At 44.7% G+C, this 26,958-nt stretch overlaps 1 protein-coding gene across 3 annotated transcripts in view; it reads left to right on the top strand.

The window, feature by feature from the left end:
- Nucleotides 1-355: 355 nt before the first annotated feature.
- Nucleotides 356-26,958, top strand: part of RASSF2 (Ras association domain family member 2) — a 52,432-nt gene continuing 25,829 nt past the window's right edge. Inside the window, exons 1-2 of one of the 3 annotated variants that reach the window (XM_061126624.1) lie at nt 356-409; nt 26,401-26,491. In XM_061126624.1, the coding sequence (XP_060982607.1) occupies nt 26,433-26,491 (59 nt within the window). In that variant the 5' untranslated portion in view covers nt 356-409; nt 26,401-26,432. The other 2 variants (XM_061126623.1, XM_061126625.1) reach the window with 2 other exon arrangements.

The following is a 26,958-nucleotide window of genomic DNA, read 5'->3' as shown; positions in this document are numbered from 1 at the left end:
GAATAAGCAGGTGTTAGAAAAAACAACCCATATTCTCTGCTTGGGGAATCCAGGGCGCTCGACGTGGGCTTCGCGGGGCAGAGTGACTGATCTCTGGGAGTGGCTATCACTGTCCAGAGCGAGCCAAAGGCCAAGACTACATCCCTTTCGGGGGTTTTGGAGAATGCGGTAAGTGAGCCAGCTCGTTCTCCCCACCCTCTTACTTCTACCCCTCCACCCCAGGCCGGAAGAGGCGCCGGCAGCCTGAGCCCTGACTCGCAGGAGGGAAGCAGGCGACGCGCAGCCACAGCTTTGTCTGGGAGGGAGGGGAGAAGCCCCGCCCCCAGGGGGCGGGGGGCCGCGAGAGGAGGGGGAAGAAGAAAGGCCGGGGAAGCAGGGTGGAGGGAGAGGTGGCGAGCTGGAGAAAAGAGTAAGGGAGGGCGGTCAGATCCGATAGAGGCAGATAAAGACAGAGGGGCGGGAGACAGGACGAGGAAGGGCGGAGGGGGAGCGAGGGGGGCGGGGCGCCCGACCCCCAACTGCGCGGCTGCTGCCAGCTCTGCCGAGCTGCTAGGGAGCCTGGCCCGCCGACTGCTGAACGAGCTCCGTGGCCACCCCCGCCCCCCTACTTTCCAATTCCACGGTCCCCGCAGCGCGCGCGAGATGCAGCCGGTTCCGGACGCAGGCAAGGCGCGGGGCGGCGGGCGGCTGGGAGCAAGGCTCCCGGAGCAAGTTGCGGGGCGCGAGGTGTGGTGCACGGGGCGGTCCTCTCTCCCCTCGCTGAAAGTTTTCTCGTAGTGTCCCCTGCTTCTTCCGTGTCAACCCCTCAGTCCCTCAGCGCCTGTTCTCCTTCCTCCTTTCCCAGACGCTGGGGCTTCCAGGGCGTGCGGGCTCCTCTGGGGCCGCGTAGGCGTGGAACCGCGGCCAGCCCGCATTCTGAGGGACAAAGTTGTGGTCCAGGCTCATCCTTCCCCTTCGATTCCCCGGGGGGTTCTTCCTTCTCTCCGCGCCAAGGGCGGCGGCAGGAAGCCCTCCCCCCCGAACCCCACCTTATTCCCGGGGTCCCCCGGGACTCCCTGGCGAGAAGTTGCCGGGCGGGCAGGTGCAGGGATGTCAGGCCCCGACAGCCCGGGGGGTTGGGTGGGTGGTGGTGTCCGATCCTAATCCGGTTCTCTTCCCGACTGAATCGAGGGTTCCCTGGAGGCGAGTTCCAACCAACAGCGCCTGAGCCTCCCTTGGCCTTCAGAAGGGCGTTGGACGCGCTGGGGCCCTGGGTCCTCCTTGCACTTCCCCTTTGCTGGCTCTTGGCCTGCCTCCAGAGCCTGAGGTCGTTGAGAACCTCGGCTTTGCGTCCTCTCTCACTGAAGAGGCAAGTGCCTTGGGCCGACTCTGGCCACCACTGCATTTTGAGCGCCTGCATTGCCCTCAGTCCCTAAGCTGGGAGAGCCCTGGGGACAGAGAGAGGCGCAGTGGCCTGACAGGGAGATATGAGGCTCCGTTTTATCCTGGGGCGCTCCTTGGGTCCTGAGTTGTTCACTGCACCTCTGCCCCTCAGTGACAGAAGGAGCTGAGGGCCAAGCTTCTGAGCACTGCCATGCACTTTATTCCCAGGTGTGTGGAATCTGGATCCCTAGAGCTTGTTCTCCCAGAGAACAGAGTTTGTCTAGAGCTGGCCAAGTATGTACCTTACATGTAATGAATGAATGCAGGCACCAATGAGCTGACAAATAACAATTCCTGTCACAACTGATCTTGGTACAATGGGAAGAAAGAACTAGAAACAATGATTCTTTTGAACAGCTGTGAAACAGAGCCAGGGGCCTTCTTTCCAGAGCATCTGGTTGAAGAATCTGGGGTTGGATTTATTTTATTCATCAATCTACTTTTACTTACTGGAAACTTTTTCTTCAGGTGGTCTGAAGAATTAAACCTCTTGTGGCTAAGCTATATTACGTTGTTTGAGAAGAGGTTTTGTTTGGGTTTTTTGTTTGCTTGTTTTTGTTGTTTTGTTTTAAACTTGTGTCCAAGTTCAGTGTTTCAGGGACTAAAATTGAAGTCATCCTGCGAGGTGCCCATTTGGGATCAGAGATTCTGGAGTAAGGCCATGAGTATGGGCAGCCACTGTGCTTTCTCCTCTGAACAGGTCAGCCTGATGCCTGGGAGCTGCAGCAATCCAGTGGGCCTCAGGGGGATGGAAGAGGGCCTCAAAGGATGGCTGAGCTCAGAGAGGCAGGATAGCTTTGGAAAGAGGGTAGTTCTTGCCCTGGGGCAAGGAGTTGGAGACACCTGGGAGTCTGGGCTGGTTCAATTCAGGATTCCCCGTGCTAAGAAAGCTGGAAGGTGAATCCTGCTCCTCCTTCAGAAGAAGGGAGAGCAGAAGTGGAGTACTGAGTGGATCTTTGACATGCAACCTAAACACCCCATAGTCCTCTGTCCCTGTTTTTATGCTGGTGAAGTCTGGTTAGAATGATGAGGACACCTTTGGGAGACCTGGTTGAGAGAAGGCCAGGGGACCTGAAGCCCCTAGTCACATCCTTGTCCAGGGGAAGGTAATATGCCCTCTGCACCTGGGCGAGCAGGCCAGGGCCTGCGCAGTATCTGCCCCTGCTCTATTTGTAGCTGGCACCATCCCCACCTTCCTGAGAGTGGTTTCACTCTGCTCCAGAGTCCACTTCTCTGGGGTTCATGCAGAGGCGGGATGAGATTATCAGAGAATCCCTTGGAGAGCTTGGGGAAACTGGACGATCCCAAGAGCAGTCTCAGGATTTGTCCACATTCCTTTTCCTCTGCCCAGAGTGAAAAACTGGGAAGGTCTCAGCAGTGTTTTGGGGGATGGAACAAGACATCCAGTCTGTCTTCAAGCCACAGTTGCAGTTTATAGCGTTTATAAAACTAGGGCAGTGGTCCTTTTCTGCACCTCCTCGCTCATCCCACTGCTCATCACAATATGGTCCGATTATTTATCCCAGTGACACACTGTGCTATTTAAACACTCCCTGCCTCTCCAGAAGAATTTTAAATAAATCCTTAAGGCTGGGTTAGCTACCACAGGCCCATGATTGCTGACTTCATTTGTTTGACTATTTGTGGGTTCCTATGGAGGATGTGGTGGGGGAGGGGGACGGAGCAGGAGGCAGAGGGGAAGCAGAGCACAGTAAACAGGAACATCCTCCAGATTCCATTGGCTAGGTGGCCAGGAGGTCATTTTTAATCATCCCTTGGATGGTAGACTCTGGAGCCTGTAATCAGAGGTTGATGCAGCTGCTCAAGGATGTAGAATTCCTGCCCAAGGCAGCTGTGACTGAGCTAGAGAAGGCAACCTCTCACTGAAGAAGAGGCAGGGAACAGGCATTTGGTTAATTCTTGTGGGATGAGCAAAGTGACTTAGAATGGCTTTTTCTAATCCTTATATTGATAAAAATTAACAAAAAGATACATTTTATTTCCTTGGACATGTTAAACCAATGTCATTTGGCAAATACATTTACTTTTACCAGCATGGCACTTTGCCCATAGTGTTAGTTTGATTAACTACTCCTTTCTATAATGAAATGGATTTGGACTTTGAATGGCTTTCAGATTTTCTAGCTGCATAACATTCAGCAATGGAATAGATGCTGTCAGCATCCATTCTGTGTTCCCTTGACCTCAACCAGTGCTGTTGGGAGCAAGTGTATAAATGCTCCAGCTCCCTCACCTCTCTGTTGGGGCAGCTTTGGGTCATATTCTATGCTGTCTTTCAGAATTGCTTAGTAAGACCATTTCACAGTTGCTTATAGTAATAACTGACTCCCGTCACTGGCTGCCTTCCCTTCCCTCTTTCACTTTCCCACTCCCTTTCCACTTGCATTTGAATCCTTGTCCTATGGTCAACCTCTGGGGGAACCAACCTAAGTCTTTAGTTTGTAGTTAAAAGTCATTTTAAGTCTTTGCGTCTTCATAGAGAATAGATCTTGCCAAAGGGGAGGAGTGCAGGAGAGGGCTGGATTAGGAGTTTGGGACCAGCAGATGAAAACTATTATATGTAGAATGGATAAACAACAAGGTCACATTGTGCAACACAGGGAACTATATTCAATATCCTGTAATAAATCATAATGGAAAAAATAAAGATAAACCTTGGTTCTGATAAAAAGTGGAAGACTCCTCCCACCCAACAGGACCTGAAAAGCTAGGGGCCACATTTGAAGCTACTTCCAATGTCACTGCATCCAGGAATTGTTCCCTGACTGTGTCCCACAGGAGTATAGCCCCATCTTTTGCATTCTCATTCACATTTTGCCCATCCCTTTCTTCCTTGTTTCATTGTTGTCTCTCTTTCACCTTGTGCAGTTTGAGAGTTGAGTCCTTGATTGATGCTTCAGTAGCATCCTGCAAAATGCTTTTGACATCTTGGATTCCTTTTAAATATGGTTGAGTTAATAAAAAGTGAGAAGAAAAAAAAAGTCTCTGAGTCTCAGTTTCCCCAACTGAATGATGGAAATGATAACTGTCTCACTGTGATACATGCTCAGACAAGTCTCAGTTTCCCCAACTGAATGATGGAAATGATAACTGTCTCACTGTGATACATGCTCAGACACAGCGAGCATCCAGGCAAATGTTTGCTGACTCTTTGAATAGTACAGGTGAGGCTATGATGGATTTGGGAATGGGTATTGTGGTGGACCATGAAGAATTATGCCTTGGAGAGAGAGGTTTGAGAGCCAGTAGGAGCCAGCTCCAGCACACACCTGGCCTTGACTGGACTGGGATGTGATCAGTGTCTTAATTTCCGATTTTGTACACAAGTGAGGAGGATAAGAATTACACTAGGTGTCGGAACTTCCGTGGCAGTCCAGTGGTTAAGACTGCACACTTCTAGTGCTTCCACTGCAGGGGTTGTGGCTTGGATCCTTGTTTGGGGAACTAAGATCCCACTAGCCATGCAGCATGGCCAAAAATATTTTTTTAAAAAGAATTGTTCTAGGTGTCAAAATTTAACTGTGCCCTAAACTGGCTGAATCATTGTGTATGAGACACTTATAGGGTTCAGTTAAAGATTATTGAAGTGTTTATGCTATGAGTTTTGAGGGGGCCTTGATTTCCTCACCTCCGAGGCTAGAGATTAGATGATTCCACAGGTCCCTTCTAATCTTTGGTCTCCTCAACAAGAGTCCATTGCATTTTCCTTCTGTCCATACCAAAAAAACCTTTAACGAAAGAAAACCTTTCATGTGTCTGCACATAGGTTATCCACCATGGGGCACCCAGGATTGGGCCATCCTAGAGTTTTACTATAGTCTTTCCTGCTGGCACAAGAGATTTCAGTAGAACTATCTCAGTAAATTTTGCCTTCCTTGTGTGCCAGTTTCACTTAATGACCTAGGCATGATGTGTCCCCACAGGAGGACTGGGGAGTGGGTAAAGAGGATATGGAAATGATACGTCCTTTCCTGAACCACTGTGCAAAGTTGTAGACACCCACATGAAATCCAGGAAAAGTCCCTGTGGAGGAAGACTTCTATATGACAGAATTCAGCATTCCTGGTTGGGTTTTACTCATAATGCTCTATTTGATAATCCTCCTGAGGGAGCCCCTGACTCAGCAATTCCACCCAGAGGAATTCTTATCCTAAGGATATAATTGGACACATGCAGAAAAATATGTGATGTGCAATGTCCTGTTTATAATAATAAAACAAAAAATGGAGACTAAATGTCCCCAAATAGTAAATTTGTTAATCATGGTGTATCTCTACATTAAAATACCATGTGATTACAAAATATTTAGGATACAGATATGTATCTGTTAACATGGGAAAATATACATTTGTAAAGAGTAGGTTACCAAACATTGTGCTGTTGTTATTGTTCAATCATTCAGTTGTGTCCAACTCCTTAATGACCCCATGGACTGTAGCCCACCAGGTTCCTCTGTCCATGGGATTCCTCAGGCAAGAATGAAGTGGGTTGCCATTTCCTTCAGTTGCCATTTCCAAACAATGTGCTGGTTTTGTAAGGTCCATTTATATTTGCCTCTGAAAGGGTATATGGAAAAATATTAATAGTGATAATAATTCCACTGAGTGGTGGACTTTTGGAAGATTTTAATCTTACATTTTATTACATTATTTCCAATTTTTTATTGTATTTAAAATATGCACAATATAAAATTAACCTTTTTAACCATTTTTAAGTGTACAATTCAGTCTTAGTCCATTTGAGCTATACTGTATAACAAATGCCACAGACTGAATGACTTATAAACAACAGAGACTTACTGCTTACAGTTCTGGAGGCTGGGAGTCAGATCAGACTGTGAACATGGTCAGGTGAGGGTCCTCTGTACCCTCCTGTGGCAGAAGCAGCTGTGGGTCTCCTTTAACCCCATTCATGGCTCTATCTTTGTGACCTAATTTACCTCCCACAGCCCCCCCCACCAGCTCCTTTTTTTTTTTTTTATTTATTCCCCCCACCCACTCCTAATGCCATCATAGGATTTCAGCATATGAATTGGGAAAGGACACAAACATTCAGACCATAGCAGTGGCATTGATTGCATTCACTGTGTTTTATGACCATAGCCACTATTCATTTCCAGAACTTTTCCAAACAGAGACTCTGTACCCATTGAACACTAACTCTCCATTCATTCCCCTCACTCCAGCTGCTGGTATCTTCTATTGACATCTTCATGAGTTTGCCTACTCTAGGTTTCCTATAAAAGTGCAACTGTACCATAATTGTCCTTTTGTTGATCTTAATCTTTTTGCTTTTCTATATCTTTAAAATTAAAAAAAAAATCCATTTTCCTTGTATAAAAGAAAAAAAAGGAACAAGGAAGCCCTGGAAAGAATTGTGGTATTTGGTCTCTCGCATTTTCATTTCAGACTGGGCCACAAGGACCTGGCCATCCTTGTTGCTTCTGCTGCCATCACCTGGGATGGGGGTCAGCGTCTGACCTCCATCTCAGCCGAGCAGAACAAAGGTGGACAGCCAGTGGGCATCAGAACTCATCACATTTGGGACTTGCTGGTTGCTAGCAGCTGGGCCTTGGGCCCCAGGCCTCTACTGCTGAAAATCATCATATCCCAGGGTTTTTTTGTGTGTGGTGGTGGGATTGAGAGAGTGTGCATGGGGTTTGCTGTGCCTTATACCTAACAGCTATCCTATAGTGAGTAAGGTCCACACCAGATGGAAGTTGGATTGTTGAGACCATCTTCCTTAAAGAAAGGATGAGAGCCTCAGCCCGTTTGAAATGTCCTTTGTGTATTCCAGATCCTGTAGCTCAACTCAACTTACTAAATATCCACCATGGCACCTGTGGCGGCTGCTGAATGCTTTGTCCGCAGGCAGGGTCGGCCTGCCTGGGATGCAGAGAAGACTTTAACTGGTGGAGTCCATGAGATCCTAAGTACTCTGGGAGATGGGTAGTGGCCTCAGATAATCAGTGCCCTCTTCCTAAAGCTCCGTGCAAGCTTTTATAGACATCTGGGCCAAGGATTGCTCTCTTGTGTGTATGGTGGGTTGTGTATTTGACAAGATAATCAGGGACATGGTGCAGATGAGTGGAGGCAGGGGAGGTGGTATGTATGTGTGTTTCAGTCTGGTCGGAGGTGAGAGATCAGGAAGCTTCAGTACCCAGAACCTGGATACTAAGTTGCGTGGCTGTATTCAGGGGTCAAGGGAGTAGGTCAAGTGGCTTTGCTGCGGGATGCCTTGTTCTATGGAAAATGCTTTAAGTTCCTCATTAATCAAGCTCCCAGAGGAAACTGCCCGCCCTCCAGCAAGTTGCTGAGAAAATGTTGGTCTGGGAGGGGACACATGTACGTACTGTGCTCTCTGGAAATTACTTTACCTGGCTCTGCCTGTTTTCTGTCTGCCCAGCTGCTCTTTGAATCCCAGACAGTGAGGGGGAAGTGAAAAGACTTTACAGATATGGCCTTTGAAGACCATTTTGAGAAGTTCTGTTTTTCATGGTGCTGATTTTTCTTCAGGGTTAGTCAGCTGGTTGCAGGACAGGAGGAGGAGAGCGTGAGTGTGGTTTTGTGGAAAACTTCCCCCTGAGCCTCCTGGAAATGTTCTGGAAACCCCTGAATGAGCTGTCTCTCCTGGGTCCCAGATCTGCTGTGTGAGGCTGAATTTCCCTGCCTGTACACATTGCAGGGTGATAACAAGGTTAAGAAAGGGTGGATATAAGATGCCGTGCCATGACTGCCCCCAGGGGGAGGCTCAGTTCTTGCTGGACCCTTCCTCTGCTTGCCCTTCCTTACTGCTTCAAAGGGCAAGAAACCTGCCCATACCTGGGGGTGAAGGAAGCCAGCACTTTAGGCTTCTGCATTTCCTATCCTAACTGGGGAAGCAAGGAGGGGAAACCCTAAGATCTCTGCACACAAAGCTCAGAGTCTCAGTAGCACCAAAAAAGGGAAGGAGCGCTGGGGTATCCTTAGGAAGGGGATGTGAGGTCAGAGATGAGTCTCAGAGAAGCACTCAGTAAACAGGAAGTGTGGCCAGAGAGAAACCTGTGCTTGTAGGAAGTGGGGCATTGGCGGCAGCCTCCCAACTTGGCCTGGATAAGCCAGCAGTCCCTGCCGAGCTGATGGCAAGTAGAGGCTCGGAGCACGAGGAGTGACACAGACCTTGGGCCCTCCCTGTGAGACAGGGCTCCAATTAAATCTTGTAATTATTGGGCTGGAGGAGAGCTTAATTTGCCCTTCAGAAGGTAGGACTTTAAATACCCCATAAAACAACCCTTGGTTTTAAGAAATGCAGGTCAAGGAATGTTTAGTCTTATTTGCTTCCACCAACTTCGCATTCTTTCCTCGTGCCAAGTCAGTTATATGGAATTTTGCACTTTGTTGAGTTTTATCCTGTGAGGGGACACATCTTAGCAGGACCTTTGGGTGAAGGTGGTGGAGGTGCTGCTTTAGGGAGGGAGAGGTGACTAGGCCCTTCCCTGAGGGCCTGTAGATATTGGAAGTTTTCTTTCTAGGTCTTGTGGGTTCTCTGAGCTATAATCAAAGTTCTTTACACACACGCACAGGCACACACACACACACACACACACACTCCCTCTCTCTCCACACACTCTCATACACCCCTACCTACACACATTCATTTGCACATACTTACACTCTCCCTCACACTGATACTTACACATTTACACATGCATACTCTCTTACACATTTATACCTATACATTACCTCACACATCTACACCTACACATTCACACACATATAGCCTTTTCTGTATGATTTTTGCTTTCTTTATGTCTTTTTGGTCCCACTCCAACTCCCACTCCCTTTGACATGAGGCTAAGGGTCTTTGGGCTTCCTTCTAAATATCCATCCAGAAAGTAAAAAACTTGTGGATGTAGACGAGACTTCCCTATAAACAAGTAGTTGCTCATCTGGGCCCATGAGATGATTGTGTAGGGGGGTGATTGTTTGTTGGGACTCTCTAGGTCACTCACCTGGCCACCTGCCTACTAGCATGGGAGTAGGAGACAGGTCTTCTCAGCAGGAAACAGACCATTTCCTCAGAGCTTCCACAGGCACACTGAAGAATTCAGACCAGTGTGCAAAAGGCCTGAGCAAGAAGGATCAATGCCCAAGCTGTCAGCAGAAGGAGCTGGGGCTTTTGCAGGCCATGCTCCTGGCATGAGGGAGCCCACTTGACCACCTGCTGAATCTCATATACTCATCTGGCAGGTGTACCAGATAGAGGCTTCTGTGGGGATAGGAGTGAGGTTGCTTGTCAGCTGGGGCCTTGGACCTGTTGTTAGACCCCCTAGGCTTTTTCCAGAAGGAGGGGCAGGCAGTTTGTGGGGCCCATGAGTGTGAGGAATAGCTTCTTCTGTAGACAGAGGGTGAGATATGTCTGGGCATTCATGGCCCTGTGACATTGCAAGTACCCAGGTCTCTGGGTGGGATCTCTATCCCCTTCAGGGTCTGCTTTTCCTGCAGGTTGTCTGCCAGGCCAGTCACTGACTCATCTGTCTTCCCCAGGACTCTGGGGCATTCTGTGGCCAGCAGCTGAAGCCAGCCTTCAGCTGCCTGTCCTACTTGGAGACCCTCATGCCCACTGCTTAGCCAAGGCACCAGAGAAGGGGCACTGTTTTCATATCAGCTCTGTGACCTGGGACAAGTCACCTAACCTTCTGTTTCCTCATCTTTAAAGTGATAAAAATCAAGAGTTCTTTTAAGGAATAGGAGAAAGCTTTTAGAGTCTTGTTACCAGCAGCACTTGGAAGCTTGTTAGGGAAGCACCTTCTCAGACTCCACTCCAGAAGTGTTGAATCAGAAATTGGGATGATGGGAGAAAAGGAATCTGTATTTAATGAGCCCTCTGGAGGATTCTGATATATATTTCTCTAGAATATGGCCAGGTCGGGTGATTTTAAGCTGAAAACTTCTTCACTGCAAGGCAGCTGTGTAGCAAATATTTGTGTAGCAAATATAAGTTCTGTTTTGCATCAGACAGTCTTGAGTTTGAACTCCAGCTCTCTCTCTTCCTGACTGTGTGTCTTTGGACAAGTTATTAATACTTAACTTCTTTGTGCTTCTGTTGCTTCATTTGCAAAGCGAGACTATTAAGATTTCTTTCTACATGGGGTTGTTAAGGAGATTAAATGAATCAAAACAGGTAACAGCTAGCCTGTAGTAAGCTCGCATTTCTGTTAGTCATCTATTATTCACATTTGTTGTTTTATTATTAGCATAGTAATATTGTTGTGATTGTTCTGTTCACTGTTTGTGAGGAAAATAGGTGATCAGGGCTTCCTTTGACTAGTCTTCTTTTTTGCTGCCTGCCTCTGCATAAAAGTGCCATCCCTCCTCAGGCAGAACACACCAACCTCTTCCCGGTTATTTAGGTTGTTGCAAACGTTTTTGTGGTTTTGGACTATAAATTTTTAAATTTAAATCATTATAACTAGGTTCAAACACATCTTTATTAACCAAAATAGATACCATTGCAATCACATTTTTGCCAATGAGAAATAAGTTTGTTTATTCTTGTAGCTTAAAAATCCCTGCTTTGGGATTCCACAAGCTCTTGGAAATCATTTTCTGTATTCTGCTGGTTGTGGAAGTATTTTCCCTGCAAAAAAGTGGTCGAGATGCTTGAAGAAGTGGTAGTTTGTTGGTGAGTGAAGTGAAGTGAAGTGAAAGTCCCTCACTCATGTCCCTCTTTGTGACCCCATGGACTGTAGCCTGCCAGGCTCCTCTGTCCATGAGTTGGCGAGAGGTCACGTGAATATGGCGGATGAGGCAAAACTTCGCAGCCCAATTCGTTCAACCTTTGAAGCATTGGTTGTGCAACATGAATTCGGATGTTGTGGTGGAGAAGAATTGGGCCCTTTCTGTTGACCAATGCCAGCTGCAGGCACTGCAATTTTTGGTGTATATCATTGATTTGCTGAGCGTACTTCTCAGATGTTATAGTTTTGCCGGGATTCAGAAAGCTAGAGTGGATCAGACTGGCAACAGACCACCAAACAGTGATCATGACTTTTTTTTGGTGCAAGGTTGGCTTTGGGAAGTGGTTTGGAGCATCTTCTCAGTCCAACCACTGAGCTAGTCATCACCTTTTCATCACACGCCACAATCCGATTGAGAAATGGCTTGTTGTTGCGTAGAATAAGAGAAGATGACACTTTAAAGAGACAATTTTTTTTATTTGCAGTCAGCTTATGAGGCACCCACTTATTAAGCTTTTTCACCTTTCCAGTTTGCTTCAAATGTCGAATGACCATAGAATAGTCAATGCTGAGTTCTTCAGCAACTTCTCATATGGTTCTAAGTTTCAATGATGGCTCTCAGTTGGTCGTTGTCAACTTCTGATGGCCAGCCACTACATTCCTCATCTTCAAGACTCTCATCTCCTTTACAAAACTTAGTGAACCACCACCACACTGTTTGTTAGGAGTTCCCAGGCCAAATGTGTTGTTGATGTCGCAAGTTAATAAGAAAATTGCTCGAATTTGCTTTTTGTCTGTCATTTCCATGAACTAAAGTAAATATAAAATAAACAGCAAGTAGTAAGTCATTAGCAAAAAACAAAACAAAACAAAACAAAAAAAAAAACAATGAGAAACATGCCTTAAAATGATGCCGCATAACCACATTTATTTAAGAATGAATTCCAGGATCAAACAGCAAATTTCAACAATGCAAAAACTGCAGTTACTTTTGCACCAACTTACTACCTTCTCGTCTCACTTTTCTCTAAACTCAAACATCTTTTTGGGGTGCAGAGGGGCAAAGCTTTGTGTTCGCAGGCACAATAAAGCTGAGGAAATGGAGTACATATACCTAGTACACTTGACCTTATCTCTTCCTTTTGTGCTGTTTAGTGCTCTTTTCCTGAGCAGAGTGACTGGGAGCCCAGTAGGTGGTTCCCTGGGGGCCTGGACACCAGGGGTGGGAAAGGAATGGAGGAGGCATGTGGGTTTGGCCAGAAAGTGGACCTTTTATTGAGGAAAGCAATGGAAGGGAAAGTATGCTGTTCCTTCCTAGGCAGCCCAGATTTTACTGTTGTCTAGGAGGCTCAAGTGGCATCTCTTGTAATCTCTAGATCTTGGCAGGGCCCCAGGCCATGGCTCAAGTCTCCTTCCTTGTGTGGTGCTATAGGACTGGGGTTTCCTGTTTGCCATTGATACTTCTTCCTGCTCCCATCCTAGCGAGCTGAAGTGCAGAGGGGACAGCATTATCTCCTCTTTCACTGCTTGGTTATAAAGTGGAGTCCCTCTGAAGACCTGATGAAGCAGTGTTCAATGCTCTAATATAAAGCACCATGTCAGAGAGCTTTCTCCTCCAACCCTGGAGCTCCAGATTGTCCCCAGAGGGCAGGGCAGAGCAGGGTTCAGAAAAGAGGTAGAGAGAGGCCTCAAAAGGGGAAGCTGCAGGCCTCCAGTTAGTGTTTCATTTGCATCTGGTGCCTGTAGCTGACTTCCTGGTTTCTGTGGTGTGGTGCCCTGGTTTGCTGGATGGGGCCTGTTGCATCTGCTCTGTGCATCTGTTCTCATTCTTGGGGATACTCTATGCTGTCCCCTCTCCCCTTTGAAGTTTAGTAATGGGAGGGGGGTGCAAAAGACAACTCATTGGTTTTTAGAAAATTCTGTTCCTTCCATTCTTGAAAGACTACTTTGAGATACGTTTGGGGGTGTCCTCAGTTTACACAGCTCTATCTCCTTCATATTTCATGGTGGCTCTCAGCCGTGGTTGTACATTGGCATGATGTAGGGAGGTTTTAAAAATGCTCATGCCTGCACCTCTTCCTGGAGGGTCTGAAGAAATTGGTCAGAGTTGCAGCCTCAACATCAGGAATTTCAAATCAACCCTCCTACCCGACTCCCTTGGCTTCCCAGGTGGTGCAGTAGTAAGGAATGTGCCTGCGAAGGCAGGAGACGCAGGAGATGCAGGTTGATCCCTAGATCAGGAAGATCCCTTGGAGTAGGAAATGGCAACCCACTCTAGTATTCTTGCCTGGAAAATTCCATGGGCAGAGGAGTCTGGTGGGCTATAGTCAAGGGAGTCTCCAAGAGTTGGACACAACAGCACACACCAACGTACCCCACTCCCACTCCAAGAGAGTCTAATGAGCACCCAGAATTAGAACCTCTGATATGTTGTGTGTCTTGAGGTCAACTGTTACCCCTTTCCACCTTGGTTTCAGTTGAGGCCTTGCCAAGTGCATATCCTTCTCACTGGTCAGGGCATAGCACTATGGGGTTTGCCCCGCTGGGAATGTTTTGTGGAATAAGCCCCCACCTTTCCCAGACTGTCTCTCTCTTCTTGTTATGTCTTCTTAGAGACTGGGACTGCCTGGGTCCTATAAATTGGCTGTTGTTCCCTCACGCCCCATCCTACCCGGGGAGCTGAGGTGGGAGTCAGGATGTGGGGCCTGACTCTGGTTATGCAAACAGGAAGACAGAAAACAAAGAAGCAAAGAAACCACTGAAGAGGTTCTTCATCTCACTCTGGGCTTTCCTGCCAGGGGTTTCCCCTATTTCTGTTCTTTATTTGCCTGCTGGGACTTTCCAGTTGATCAATAAGATGAGAGACACTTAGTCTCTAGGCTTAATCAGAAGCTTTGTAGGGATTAGCCAGCCTCCTGGCAATGCTCTGAAACCAGATTAGCTTCAGTGTGTTCTCTGGGCTCCCTGACAGAAAGGGAATGAGGGCACAGGAATTTGGAGGAACCAAGAACCAAGAACAGACAAAGCTGTTCTTTAAAGCTCTTCTTTTAAGACAGCTTTGAATGCCTTTTCTACCTCCTCAAGCTTCCTAAGGATTTAATGCTTTCTCTTCTCATAGGAAGCTGAGCTGGTTAATTTCAAGGGCCTGGATAGCCCCTCATTTATTCTTGGGGAGTCTGGAAACACCTGTGAGTGGGGAGTCTATGAAAGAAGAAAGGAAAAAGTCCTTTGTGCAACAGCTACAGGGTAGCTACAGGGTTTTTACCGGTCCAGAGCTCGGGCATCTGTCCCCATTTCTACAGCTCAGCCTTGCATTGCACCCAGTGATGCTGGGCGGGCAGCTGTTTCCTCCCAGCTTGAGAGTGGGTGGAAGAAGGTGACAGAGCCAGGAGCTGTTTCAAGCCCTCACGTGGAGCATGTGTGGTGGTCGCTGCTGGTATCCACCCAATCCCCTTTATCTACCGCATGTTACAAGTGTGGCCTGTTAACAGGTCTCAGTTGCTCCCCAGTCTTGAGAACTGCTCTTCAGGGAAATGCCTTGGCTCTCACTCCCCACTCCCAGGGGTGACTCTCAGCCAATGACTGACTGGTGCCAGAAACAAAGGCCTGGTCTGCCTCTCTTAGTGTGGGACAGCTCCATGAAGTTGTTCACACCCTAGAGCTCCCACGGGATCAGGCTGTGGCTGGGCTCCAGTTCCTTCCCCAGCCCAGTCTTGCTTCCCTCACTTCCTTACAGGTTTCTCCTGAAGTCACTTCCTCAGTAACTCATGTGCACAAGAATCCTCTGCCTCTAGGAATTCCCTGACATAAAAACAGCAGGTTAGCTTTCCTTGGGCTGACTGTTGAATCCACTGTTTCCAAATAATTAATAATGAGAATGAGAATATTTTCAGGAGAGAGACACAGTGTGGGATCTGGGGCCCAAAGAGAGAAACCTCTAGGCCCAGGAGAAGAAAGAAACATTAAATTAGTGGTTTCTGTGTGGTGGTAAGTGCTGTGATGAAGGACAGGCTGAGGTGTGGGTGCCGTCCCCTCAACACTACCCAGGGATAGCGGGAGAAATTTGTAGGGGGAGGTAAGTTTCGGCAGGGTTTAGGGAATGTGTGAGTTTCCTTGGGTCTGAGAAGAAGGAGTACGCTCACAGAGCATGGAGAGCAGGCCCCGAAAGTTCTCTGTAGTTGGGATGGCATCATCTTCAATAGGTTAGGAACCTTTGCTTTGTCAAGACATTCTCTTGGATCTTAGGGAAGATTGTGTCCTCAAGTTGTCCTGGGAGCAGGCAGGAAGGGTCTTCATGTGAGAAGTACTAGATTCTGCTGACAAGCTGCATGGCATCATGCAGGCATTTAATGGAACTGAGTAGAACCCAGAACATTCTGCTAGGGCATGAAGTGGTGCCAGAAGAGAGGATTGATTGGTTAGTGGCCTCAACATGTCTCCAGTGTGTCTAGGTGACTAGGAGGCTCATGTCCTGACTCGGCAAGCCCAACAGTATTCACGTCTCTAGACATTTTAGCAGATGTGCTTTATAGTTAATGGGGCTTCCCAGATGGTGCTAGTGGGAAAGAACCTGCCTGCCAATGCAGGAGACATAAGAGATGTGGGTTTGATCCCTGGGTTGGAAAGATCTTCTGAAGGAGGGCACTGCAACCCGCTTCAGTGTTCTTGCTTGTAGAATCTTATGGACAGAGGAGCCTGGCAGGCTACAGTTCATAGAGTTGCAAAGAGTCGGATACAACTGAAGCCACTTAGCACACACACATGCATGCATTCCATCTTTTAACGTTTTTCTAAAGAGAAGTTGTACTGATTTAGAATTCTTAAGGTCTAAGTGGTCATGTTCACAGGGGGGTTCAATAGGTTTAAATATGTTTTAAACTTCAAAGATTATTTGTGTCAAATCTGCCCTTTCATTCCTGTCCCCTGCTTTCTCTCTTCTCCTTTCTCTGTATGGGACTCAGTGAGCTGTTTCAGTTCTGTGCCTTAGATGCTGGTTGATGTGGGAAGCCCCCCTCCTTCCCCTCTCTCTTACTTTCCCCTCTTCCAAGAGATGGTGAAGAGTTGTTCTGTATTCTCAAGGCATAGTGGAAGTGATGCATGGAAATGATCCTTACAAGGCATTTTGGAGTCCAGAAGGGCTTCATAAATTCTTGTTAACAGAGAAGGCAGAAGAATTGCAACTAGCTAGCTGAGCAGATTTTTCTCTTCAAGACTGTAGATACTGGTGGGCATCCTTGGCAAAAGTGTCCAATTGAATCCATATCCCAGCCCCATCAACCATCTTCCTCTGACTCTTCCTTGTGTGAGAAGCAATATTCTGTTTAAGGAAGATTGGACTGAACTCTAAATTCCGGCCTTTTGTTTGCTCTGTTACTGTGTTTGCCTTAAAGTGTAGGTAAATTTAGCTAGCTTTTTCTTCCCTCTTCTGCTGGCTGGAGGTAGCCAGTGATTTGTGGTGATGATTGCAAAGTTTATGAAGACAGATGCAGATGTTATCCTTGAGACCGACAAAGGAGGGCTTGGGTCCTAGAATCAGTTATCTGTAATTTCAGCTCAACAATATGGTAGACTGTGTAAGTATTTTCCTAACATTCCTAATCCAAGAAATGTAAAAGTAAAAAAACACAAAATTTAAAAAAAAACAGGTGAGGGGAAGTCAGGCTGGAGACAAAGATTGGGCCAAACGAATCTATGTGTGTGCCTAGTTGTGACCCCATGGACTGTAGCCAACCAGGCTCCTCTTTCCATGGAATTTTCCGGGCAAGAATATTGCAGCAGGTTGACATTTCCTATTCAGGGATCTAACCCACATCTCTTGCATCTCCTGCATTGGTATACCAGGCGAATTCTTTACCACTGTGCCACATCAGAAGCCTAGGTCAGATTTATAGTGATGGCCTTGGTGAAATCACTTACTAGGGAGAGAGTGACTGAACTTTAGAGAATTCCCACATTTGGGCCTTCAGACTACTTGATGATTTTTATCAACCTGGTAAGTAAAAAAGTATGTATGGATGTGAGAGTTGGACCATAAAGAAAGCTGAACATCAAAGAATTAATGCTTTTGAGCTGTGGTGTTGGAGAAGACTCTTGAGAGTCCTTTGGACTGCAAGATCAAACCAGTCAACCCTAAAGGAAATCAACCCTGAGTGTTCATTGGAAAGACTGATGCTGAAGTTCCAATACTTTGGCTACCTGATGCAAAGAACTGACTCACTGGAAGAGACCCTGGTGCTGGGAAAGATTGAAGGCAGGAGGACAAGGGGATGACAGAGGATGAGATGGTTGGATGGCATCAGCGACATGAGTTTGAGCAAGCTCTGGGAGTTGGTGATAGACAGGGAAGCCTGATGTGCTGCAGTCCATGGGGTTGCAAGGAGTCAGACACGACTGAGCAACTGAACTGAGCTGAATAATGCTGGAGAGAGAAGACAGACATTGCAGAAGATAAACCAAGAGTGGAAGGAAGAGAAGCAGCAATCAAAGCTAGTATAGGATAAGATTTCCCTGGCTGGAGAAAGACTTGAATGTTCAGGATGAGGTCTGTCAATGGACAGGCACCACTAATCTGATTTCCACTCTATCTAAACTTTGGAACTGGCTCTGGCTGAGGTCCCTCATGACCTGGTGTGGTAAATCAGAGACTGCTCTTGGTTTCTATTCCTTGGGTTCCCACCACCAGCTCCTGGCTCTGCTGATCATGGACTCCTTCTCTCGGTTTCCAAGATACTGTGTCTCCTCTTTTTCCTCCTCTTCTAGGGACTCTTTTTTTCCTGCCTATGCCTAACCCACTGGGTTCATTGGATCCCTGCCCTTGGCCCTGCCCCTTTAGTCCTCCCTACTCTCTCCTTGGTGACCTTGCCACTCTTCTGACCTCCCTCCCCTCAGCAGAGCCAGGATTCCCTCCCTGGGAGCTCCACACTGTCTCTTTCCTGGGGCACAGGCCTGGCAGGACTTCCTGTCATCAGCATCATAGGGTTCCATGACCTGCCTCAAACTCGGCGCATATTCCTCACAGCCATGTTTATGACCGTACCTGGCTACCCAGCAGCCCGGTGTAATGTGGGAAGCTGGCCCTTTCCAAATCTTTTTACTGATGGAGCATGACTTTTTTCTCTACCTCTTTAAACTCATTGGACCCTGTTACTCCATCCCCACTGCCTGCTTCCCTGGGACAGGCCTCTCAATTGGTCCCTTTGCCTCTGTTTCCTTCCCTAATCCTTTCTCAAAGTAGAGAGTAGAGTGAGGTAATCATTCCAAAATTCAAGTCAGATCACACCCTTCTCTTATAACTCCCCTTGTTTTCCTGTTGCTGCTGTAAAAACTGATCACAGACTTGGTGGCTTAAAACAACAAAAATGTACTGTCTTCCATTCTGGAGGCCAGAAGTCTGACATTGGTTTCAGTGGGCTGAAACCAAGGTGTTAGTAGGGCTGTGCTCCCTCTAGAGCCTTTGCGGGTGAGGGAGAGGGTTAATTTGCTTGCCTTTTCTCACTGTGTTCCTTGGCTAATGGTCCCTTTCTCCATCTTTCATCCATAGAGTAGCATCTTCAAATATCTTTCTCTGTTGAGGTTGTCTGTAGCAAAATTTCCCTCTGACTTTCTTTTAAGGATACATGTGATTATATTTAAGATATATTAGATACTAGATATATAAATATTAATTATATATTAATAATTAGATAATATTAATATGGTGTATCACTTTGATTGATTTGCATATACTGAAGAAGTCTTGTACCCCTGGGATAAATCCCACTTGATCATGGTGTATGATCCTTTTAATGTGTTGTCAGATTTGTTTGCTAGTATTTTGTTCAGGATTTTTGCATCTATGTTCATCAGTGATATTAGCCTGTAATTTTCTGTTTATGTGATATCTCTATCTGGTTTTGGTATCAGGGTGATGGTGGCCTCATAGAATGAGTTTCGAGTTTTCCTCCCTCTGCAATTTTTTTGGAAGAATGAGAAGGATAGGTGTTAGCTCTTCTCTAAATGTTTGATAGAATTAGACTGTGAAGCCATTTGACCCTGGGCTTTTGTTTGTTGGAAGACTTTTGATCACAGTTTCGATTTCAGTGCTTGTGATTGGTTTGTTTGTGATTTCTCTTTCTTCCTGGTTCAGTTTTGGAAGGTTGTACTTTTCTAAGAATTTGTCTATTATTGGCATAGAGTTGCTCGTAGTAGTCTCTTATGACCATTTCTATTTCTGCATTGTCCATTGTAACTTCTTTTTCATTTTTAATTTTATTGATTTGAGTCTTCCTTTTTCTCTTGATAAGTCTGGCTAATGATTTGCCAGTTTTGTTTATCTTCTCAAAGAACCAGCTTTTAGTTTTATTGATCTTTGCTATTGTTCCCTTCATTTCTATTTCATTTATTTCTACTCTTTATAGTTTCTTTCCTTCTACCAACTTTGGTGGGTTTTGAGCTTTTTTGTTTGCTTAGGTGTAAGGTAAGGTTGTTTATTTGATGTTTTTCTCATTTCTTGAGGTAAATTTGTATTGCTATAAACTTCCCTGTTAGAACTGCTTTCACCTCTTCCCATAGCTTTTGGGTCATTGTGTTTTCAGAAACTGCCATACTGTTTTCTATAGTGGCTGCACCATTTTACATTCTCACTTGTAGTTCATAAGGGTTTCAATTTTCCTGCATCCTCACCAACGCTTGTTGTCTCATGTCTTTGTAATGATAGCCATTCTAACAGGTGTGAAAAGATATCTCATTGTGTTTTAAAAAAAAAAATTATTGAGGTATAGTTGATTTATGTCATATTTAATTACTGCTGTATAGTAAAATGACTCAGTTATACACATATTCTTTTTCATATTTTTCCATCATAGTTTATCACAGAATGATGAATACATTTCCCTATGCTGTACAGTAGGACTTTATTGTTTATCCATCCTGTATTTAATAGTTTACATGATTTGCATTTCCCTGATTATTAGTGATATTGAGCATCCACAATTAGAAACCTCCCAACAAAGGAAAGCCCAAGATCAGATGGTTTCACTGGTGAATTCTACCAAATGTCTAAAGAAGTGTTAATGTTGATCCTTCTCAAACTCTTACAAAAAATTGAAGAGGATGGAACACTGTCAAACTCATTTTACAAGGCCAGATACCAAAGCCAGATAAATACATTACAATAAAAACAAACTACAAGCCAACTAACTGGAAAAGACCCTGATGCTGGGAAAGATTGAGGGCAGGAGGAGAAGGGGGTGACAGAGAATGAGCACTGACTCATTGGACATGAGTCTGAGCAAACTTTGGGAGATAGTGGAGGAAAGGGAAGCCTGGCATGCTGCAGTCTGTAGGATCACAAAAAGTCCAACACAACTGAGTGGCTGAACAACAACAGGTCAAAATACTAGATGAATATAAATTTAAAAATTCTCACAAAATATTGGCAAAATGAATTTCGACAGTACATTAAAAGGATCATGCACTGTGATCAAGTGAGATTTTCCCTTGGAATACAAGTATGGTTCAATATATACAAATCAATAAATGTAATTATTGATTCAACCTATACATTTCTACTTGTTTGTCTTGTTAAAAAAAACCAGCTCTTAGTTTCATTGATCTTTTCTATCATTTCTCTGGTTTCCATTTCATTTATTTCTGCTGATATTTGCTGTTTCCTTCTTTTTGCTAGTTGTGGGTTTAGTTTTTTCTTTTTCTAGTTCCTTGAGGTGTAAAATTAGATTGTTCATTTGCGATCTTTTGTTTTTTCTTAATGTAGGTATGTATTGTTATAAAGTTCCCTCTTAGAGGTGCTTTTGGTGTATCTCATAACTGTTAGTGTGTTTGCTTCTGTTTCTATTTAAAATGTTTTTAAATTTCTTTTTTGTTTCTTCTTTGTCTCTTTGGTTGTTCAGGAGTGTGTTGTTTAATTTCCACATATTTGTGAATTTTTCAGTTTTTTTCTACTGTTGATTTTTAATACTGCTGTGGTTGGAAAAGATACTTAGTATGATTTCAACTTCTTAAATTGCTAAGACATGTTTTGTGTGTAATTTACTTTGAAATGTGTGAAAAATAAGATGAATTATTGAATGGATAAAGGGATGGACATATGTTTAATAGTGTAAGGATAGTAAATATTAAGGGTTCAGTTCAGTTTAATTGCTCAGTTGTGTCTGACTCTTTGTGACCCCATGGACTGCAGCATGCCAGGCTTCCCTGTCCATCACCAACTCCTGGAGCTTGCTCAAACTCATGTCCATGGAGTTGGTGATGCCATCCAACCATCTCATCCTCTGTCGTCCCCTTCTCCTCCTGCCTTCAATCTTTCCCAGCTTCAGGGTCTTTTCCAATGAGTCAGTTCTTTGCATCAGGTGGCCAAAGTATTGGAGTTTCAACTTTAGCATCAGTCCTTCCAATGAATATTCAGGACTGATTTCCTTTAGGATGGACTGGTTGGATCTCCTTGCAGTACAAAGGACTCTCAAGAGTCTTCCCAACACCACAGTTTAAAAGCATCAGTTCTTCAGCGCTCAGCTTTCTTTATAGTCCAGCCCTTACATCCATACATGACTACTGGAAAAACCATAGCTCTGACTAGATGGACCTTTATTGGCAAAGTAATGTCTCTGCTTTTTAATATGCTCCCTAGGTTGGTCATAGCTTTTCTTCCAAGGAGCAAACGTCTTTTAATTTCCTGGCTGCAGTCACCATCTGCAGTGATTTTGGAGCCCCAAGAAATAAAGTGTCTCACTGTTTCCATTGTTTCCCCATCTATTTGCCATAAAGTGATGGGACCAGATGCCATGATCTTAGTTTTCTGAATGTTGAGCTTTAAGCCAACTTTTTCACTCTCCTCTTTCACTTTCATCAAGAGGCTCTTTAGTTCTTCTTTGCTTTCTGCCATAAGGATGGTGTCATTTGCATATCTGTGGTTACTGATATTTCTTCCGGCAATCCACATTCCAGCTTGTGTTTTATCCAGCCCCGCATTTTGCATGATGTACTCTGCATACAAGTTAAATAAGCAGGGTGACAATATATAGCCTTGACGTACTCCTTCCCCAATTTGGAACCAGTCTGTTGTTCCATGTCCAGTTCTAACTGTTGGTTCTTGACCTGCATACAGATTTCTCAGGAAACAGGTAAGGTGATCTTTGTATTCGCATCTCTTGAAGAATTTTCCAGTTTGTTGTGATCTACGCAAAGGCTTTCGTGTAATCAATAAAGCAGAAGTAGATATTTTTTGGAACTCTCTTGCTTTTTCTATGATCCAATGGATGTTGGCTATTTGATCTCTGGCTCCTCTGCCTTTTCTAAATACAGCTTGAACATCTGAAGTTCATGGTTCATGTACTGTTGAAGCCTGGCTTGGAGAATTTTGAGCATTGCTTTGCTAGCATGTGAAATGAGTGCAATTGTGCAGTAGATGGAACATTCTTTGGGATTGGAATGAAAACTGACCTTCCAGTCCTGTGACCACTGCTAAGTCTTCCAAATTTGCTGGCATATTGAGTGCAGAACTTCAACAGCATCATCTTTCAGGATTTGAAATAGCTCAACTGGAATTCCACCACTCCCACTAGCTTTGTTCTTGCTAGTGCTTCCTAAGGCCCACTTGAGTTTGCACTCCAGGATGTCTGGCTCTAGGTGAGTGATCATACTACCCTGGTTATTTGTGTCATGAAGATCTTTTTTGTATAGTTCTTTTGTGTATTCTTGCCACATCTTCTTAATATCTTCTGCTTCTGTTAGGTCCATACCATTTCTGTCCTTTATTGTGCCCATCTTTGCATGAAATGTTCCCTTGATATCTCTAATTTTCTTGAAGAGATCTCTGGTCTTTTCCATTCTATTGTTTTCCTCTATTTCTTTGCATTGATCACTGAGGAAGGCTTTCTTATCTCTCCTTGGTATTCTTTGGAACTCTGCATTCAAATGGGTATATCTCTCCTTTATTCTGTGCCTTTCACTTCTCTTCTTTTCTCAGCTATTTGTGAGGCCTCCTCAGACAACCATATTGCCCTTTTGAATTTCTTTTTCTTGGGTATGGTTTTGATCACTGCCTCCTGTACAATGTCAGGAACCTCCATAGTCCATAGTTCTTCAGGCTCTCTGTCTATCAGATCTAATCTCTTCAATCTATTTGTCACTTCCACTGTATAAATCGTAAGTGATTTGATTTAGGTCATACCTGAATGGTCTAGTGGTTTTCCCTAATTTTTTCAATTTAAATCTGAATTTGGCAATAAGGAGTTCATAATCTGAGCCACAGTCAGTTCCCCGTCTTGTTTATGCTGACTGTAAAGAGCTTCTCCATCTTCAGTTGCAAAGAATATAATCAATTTAATTTCGATATTGACCATCTGGTGATATCCATGTGTAGAGTCTTCTCTTGTGTTGTTGGAGAGGGTGTTTGCTATGACCACTGTATTCTCTTGGCAAAACTCTGTTATCCTTTGCGTGGCTTCATTTTGTACTTCAAGGCCAAACTTGCCTGTTACTCCAGGAATCTCTTGGCTTTGCACTTTTGCATTCCAGTCCCTATGATGGAAAGGATATCTTTTTTGTGTGTGAAATATAAGATGAATTATTGAATGGATAAAGGGATGGACAGATGTGTTATAATGTAAGGATAGTAAACGTTAAGGATAGACTAGCCAAAAGTATATTGCTATTCCTTGTCTTACTTCTTAAATTTTGTTTTTGAAAAATTTCAGAATAAAATACTTGAAAAAAATTCTAATAATACTGTTACCTGAGAGAGCTGGCCTTTCATTCACTTCCATATACATATGCCAAAACTTCTCAACTGGGGGCAGTTTAGCTCCCCGGGGACGGTGGTAATGTCTGGCGACATTTTTGATTGTCATGACTGGGGGCCATGGCTGCTGACATCTAGTGGATAAGGGCAAAGGATACTGCATAATCATGTTTCAATATATATATATATATTTTATATGTATTTCAATATATATATATATATATATCCATTCAGATGAATGTATGTTGTTGTTCTTGTTCAGTTGCTCAGTCGTGTCTGACTTTTTGCAACCCCATAGATCATACCACGCCAGGCTTCCCTGTCCTTCACCAACCCCTGGATCTTGCTCATACTCATGTCCATTGAGTCAGTGATGCCATCCAGCCATCTCATACTCTGTTGTCCCCTTCACCTCCTGCCTTCAATCTTTCCCAGCCTCAGGGTCTTTTCTAATGAGTTGGCTCTTTGCATCTCGTAGCCACAGTATTGGAGCTTCAGATCAGTCCTTCCAGTGAATATTCAAGACTGATTTCCTTTTTGATTGACTGGTTTGATCTTGCAATCCAAGGGAGTCTCAAGAGTCTTCAACATCACAGCTCAAAAACATTAGTTCTTCAGCATTCAGCCTTCTTTATGGTCCACCTCTCACATCCACACATGACTACTGGAAAAACCATATCTTTGACTAGATGGACCTTTGTTGGCAAATTAATGTTTCTGCTTTTTAATATGCTCTCTAGGTTTGTTATAGGTTTTCTTCCAAGCAGCAAGCATCTTTTAATTTCCTGGCTGCAGTCACCATCCACAGTGATTTTGGAGCCCCAAGAAATAAAGTCTCTCAATATTTCCATTGTTTCCCCATCTATTTGCCATGAAGTGATGGGACCAGATGCCATGATCTTAGTTTTCTGAATGTTGTGTTTTTAAGCCAGCTTTTTCACTCTCCTCTTTCACTTTCATCAAGAGGCTCTTTAGTTCTTCTTTGCTTTCTGCCATAAGGATGGTGTCATTTGCATATCTGAGGTTATTGGTATTTCTCCTGGCAATCTTCATTCCAGCTTGTGCTTTATCCAGCCCAGCATTTTGCATGATGTACTCTGCATAGAAGTTAAATAAACAGGGTAACAATATACAGCCTTGATGTACTCCTTTCCCAATTTTGAGCCAGTCCATTGTTCCATGTCTGGTTCTACCTGTTCCTTCTTGACCTGCATACAGGTTTCTCAGGAGGTTGATAAGGTGGTCTGGTATTCCCATCTCTTTAAGAATTTTCCACAGTTTGTTGTGAACCACACAGTCATAGGCTTTAGTGTAGTCTTTGAAGCAGAAGTAGATGTTTTTCTCGAGTTCTCTTGCTTTTTCTATGTTCCAGCAGATGTTGGCAATTTGATCTCTGGTTCCTCTTCCTTTTCTAAATCCAGCTTGTACATCTGGAAGTTCTTGGTTCACGTACTGTTGAAGCCTGGCATGGAGAATTTTGAGTGTTACTTTGCTAGCACGCAACAAAGTAATATGCATCTATATGCATATTTTATGCTTGTATGCATGCCTGCTCAGTCACATCATGGAGCTTTGCAGCCCCGTGGACTGTAGCCTGCCAGGCTCCTCTGCCCATGGGATTTCCCAGGCAAGAATACTGGATTGGGTTGCCATTTCCTCCTTCAGGGGATCTTCTTGACCCTGGGATCCAACCCACATCTCCTCTTGTGTCCCCTGCATTGGCAGGTGGATTCTTTATCACTAAGGTTACTACCCTTGAAAGTGTAATTGCTCAGTTTTGTCCAGCTCTTTGAGACTTCTTGGACTGTAGCCTGCCAGGCGCCTATGTCTATGAAGTTCTCTAGGCAAGAATACTGGAGTGGATTGCCATTTCCTTCTCAAAGGATCTTCCCAACCCAGGGATCAAACCTGGGTCTCCAACATTGCAGGCAGATTCTTTACCATCTGAGCCACAAGGGAAGCCTTACATGTATATTAAACAAAATTGGACTCATAGTTTTATAGCTTTGTTTTCATAATGTATTGTCATTTTCTCAGGTAATTAAATTGCCTTTCATATTGTCATATTTTAATGATAATGTATATGCTGTGATTTATTGTACCCATTTCTCTTTGGGCATTTTTTTTTTAGGTTGTTTACCCATCTTTAGTATATCTAGTAATATCAACTTTCCTTTCCAGACAAATCTCTATTCTGTGTAGTGAAGTTCTCTTCAGGAAGATTCATTCCTTCAAACCAGCTTGGGTGCCAGCATCCTCTGTGGCTGTGGTTTGGGCATTTGTTTTGGGGCTATGCAAGGATTGTCATTTTTGTTTGGGTGTTTTCCTCAGAAGCTCTGGCAAGCAGTGTGGCATCTTCCTGGCCCTTTGTCAGTGTTGGGCTGCTCAAGCTATGTATCTGGGGCAGGGACAAAGAACCATGTGCTCCCAGCCCCCAGCCCATGTTCTGCTGACTTCTTAAAGATACAACTGGACTTTAACTGCTGTCTTCTTTCAAATATAGGCCTCTTCTTCTGATGAAAAGAGAAAGGAAGAATGGACTACCATCACCAAACTTCCCTAGTCCCATGTGGACAAGATAAATACATTTCCAAGTAAGATTTTTTGCTACGGGGTTGTCTTTGCAGTGGCCGGTCCCATGTGGATGGAAGCCACTGGCAGAGGAGCCTCCTCTGTACGTGAGAGGAGCTCATGTGTGTGAGAAGGAGAAAGCAACTGAGTGTGGACTAGTGAGAGCATCAAGCAAGTTTGCTGCCATAGATGAAGAACATGTCCCCAGAGCCTGGCCATATGGAGTGAAGTTAAGGGCGTCTTCAAGACATAGTACCTTTAGGGGCTCGAAAGAGTTGATGTCCTGGAGAGTTTCTAGGAGGAGGAGTTGGTTGTGACAGCCCCAAATCTTTGCAATGAATGACTGGATTTAAAAGTGACAGAACACCCTTGCCTCTTGCCTGAGAAGAGGCAAAAGCATACCTCAGTCTCCTCAAGCTCCTCCCTCCTCCCAGGCCTCCCTTTGGATAAAACTTGATCAGAGCATTTTCAGGTTTGAAAACTCTCACTC

The sequence above is a fragment of the Dama dama genome, chromosome 23, assembly GCF_033118175.1.
Source record: "Dama dama isolate Ldn47 chromosome 23, ASM3311817v1, whole genome shotgun sequence".
NCBI lineage: Eukaryota > Metazoa > Chordata > Mammalia > Artiodactyla > Cervidae > Dama > Dama dama.
This window is presented reverse-complemented; position numbering and strand designations above follow the sequence as displayed.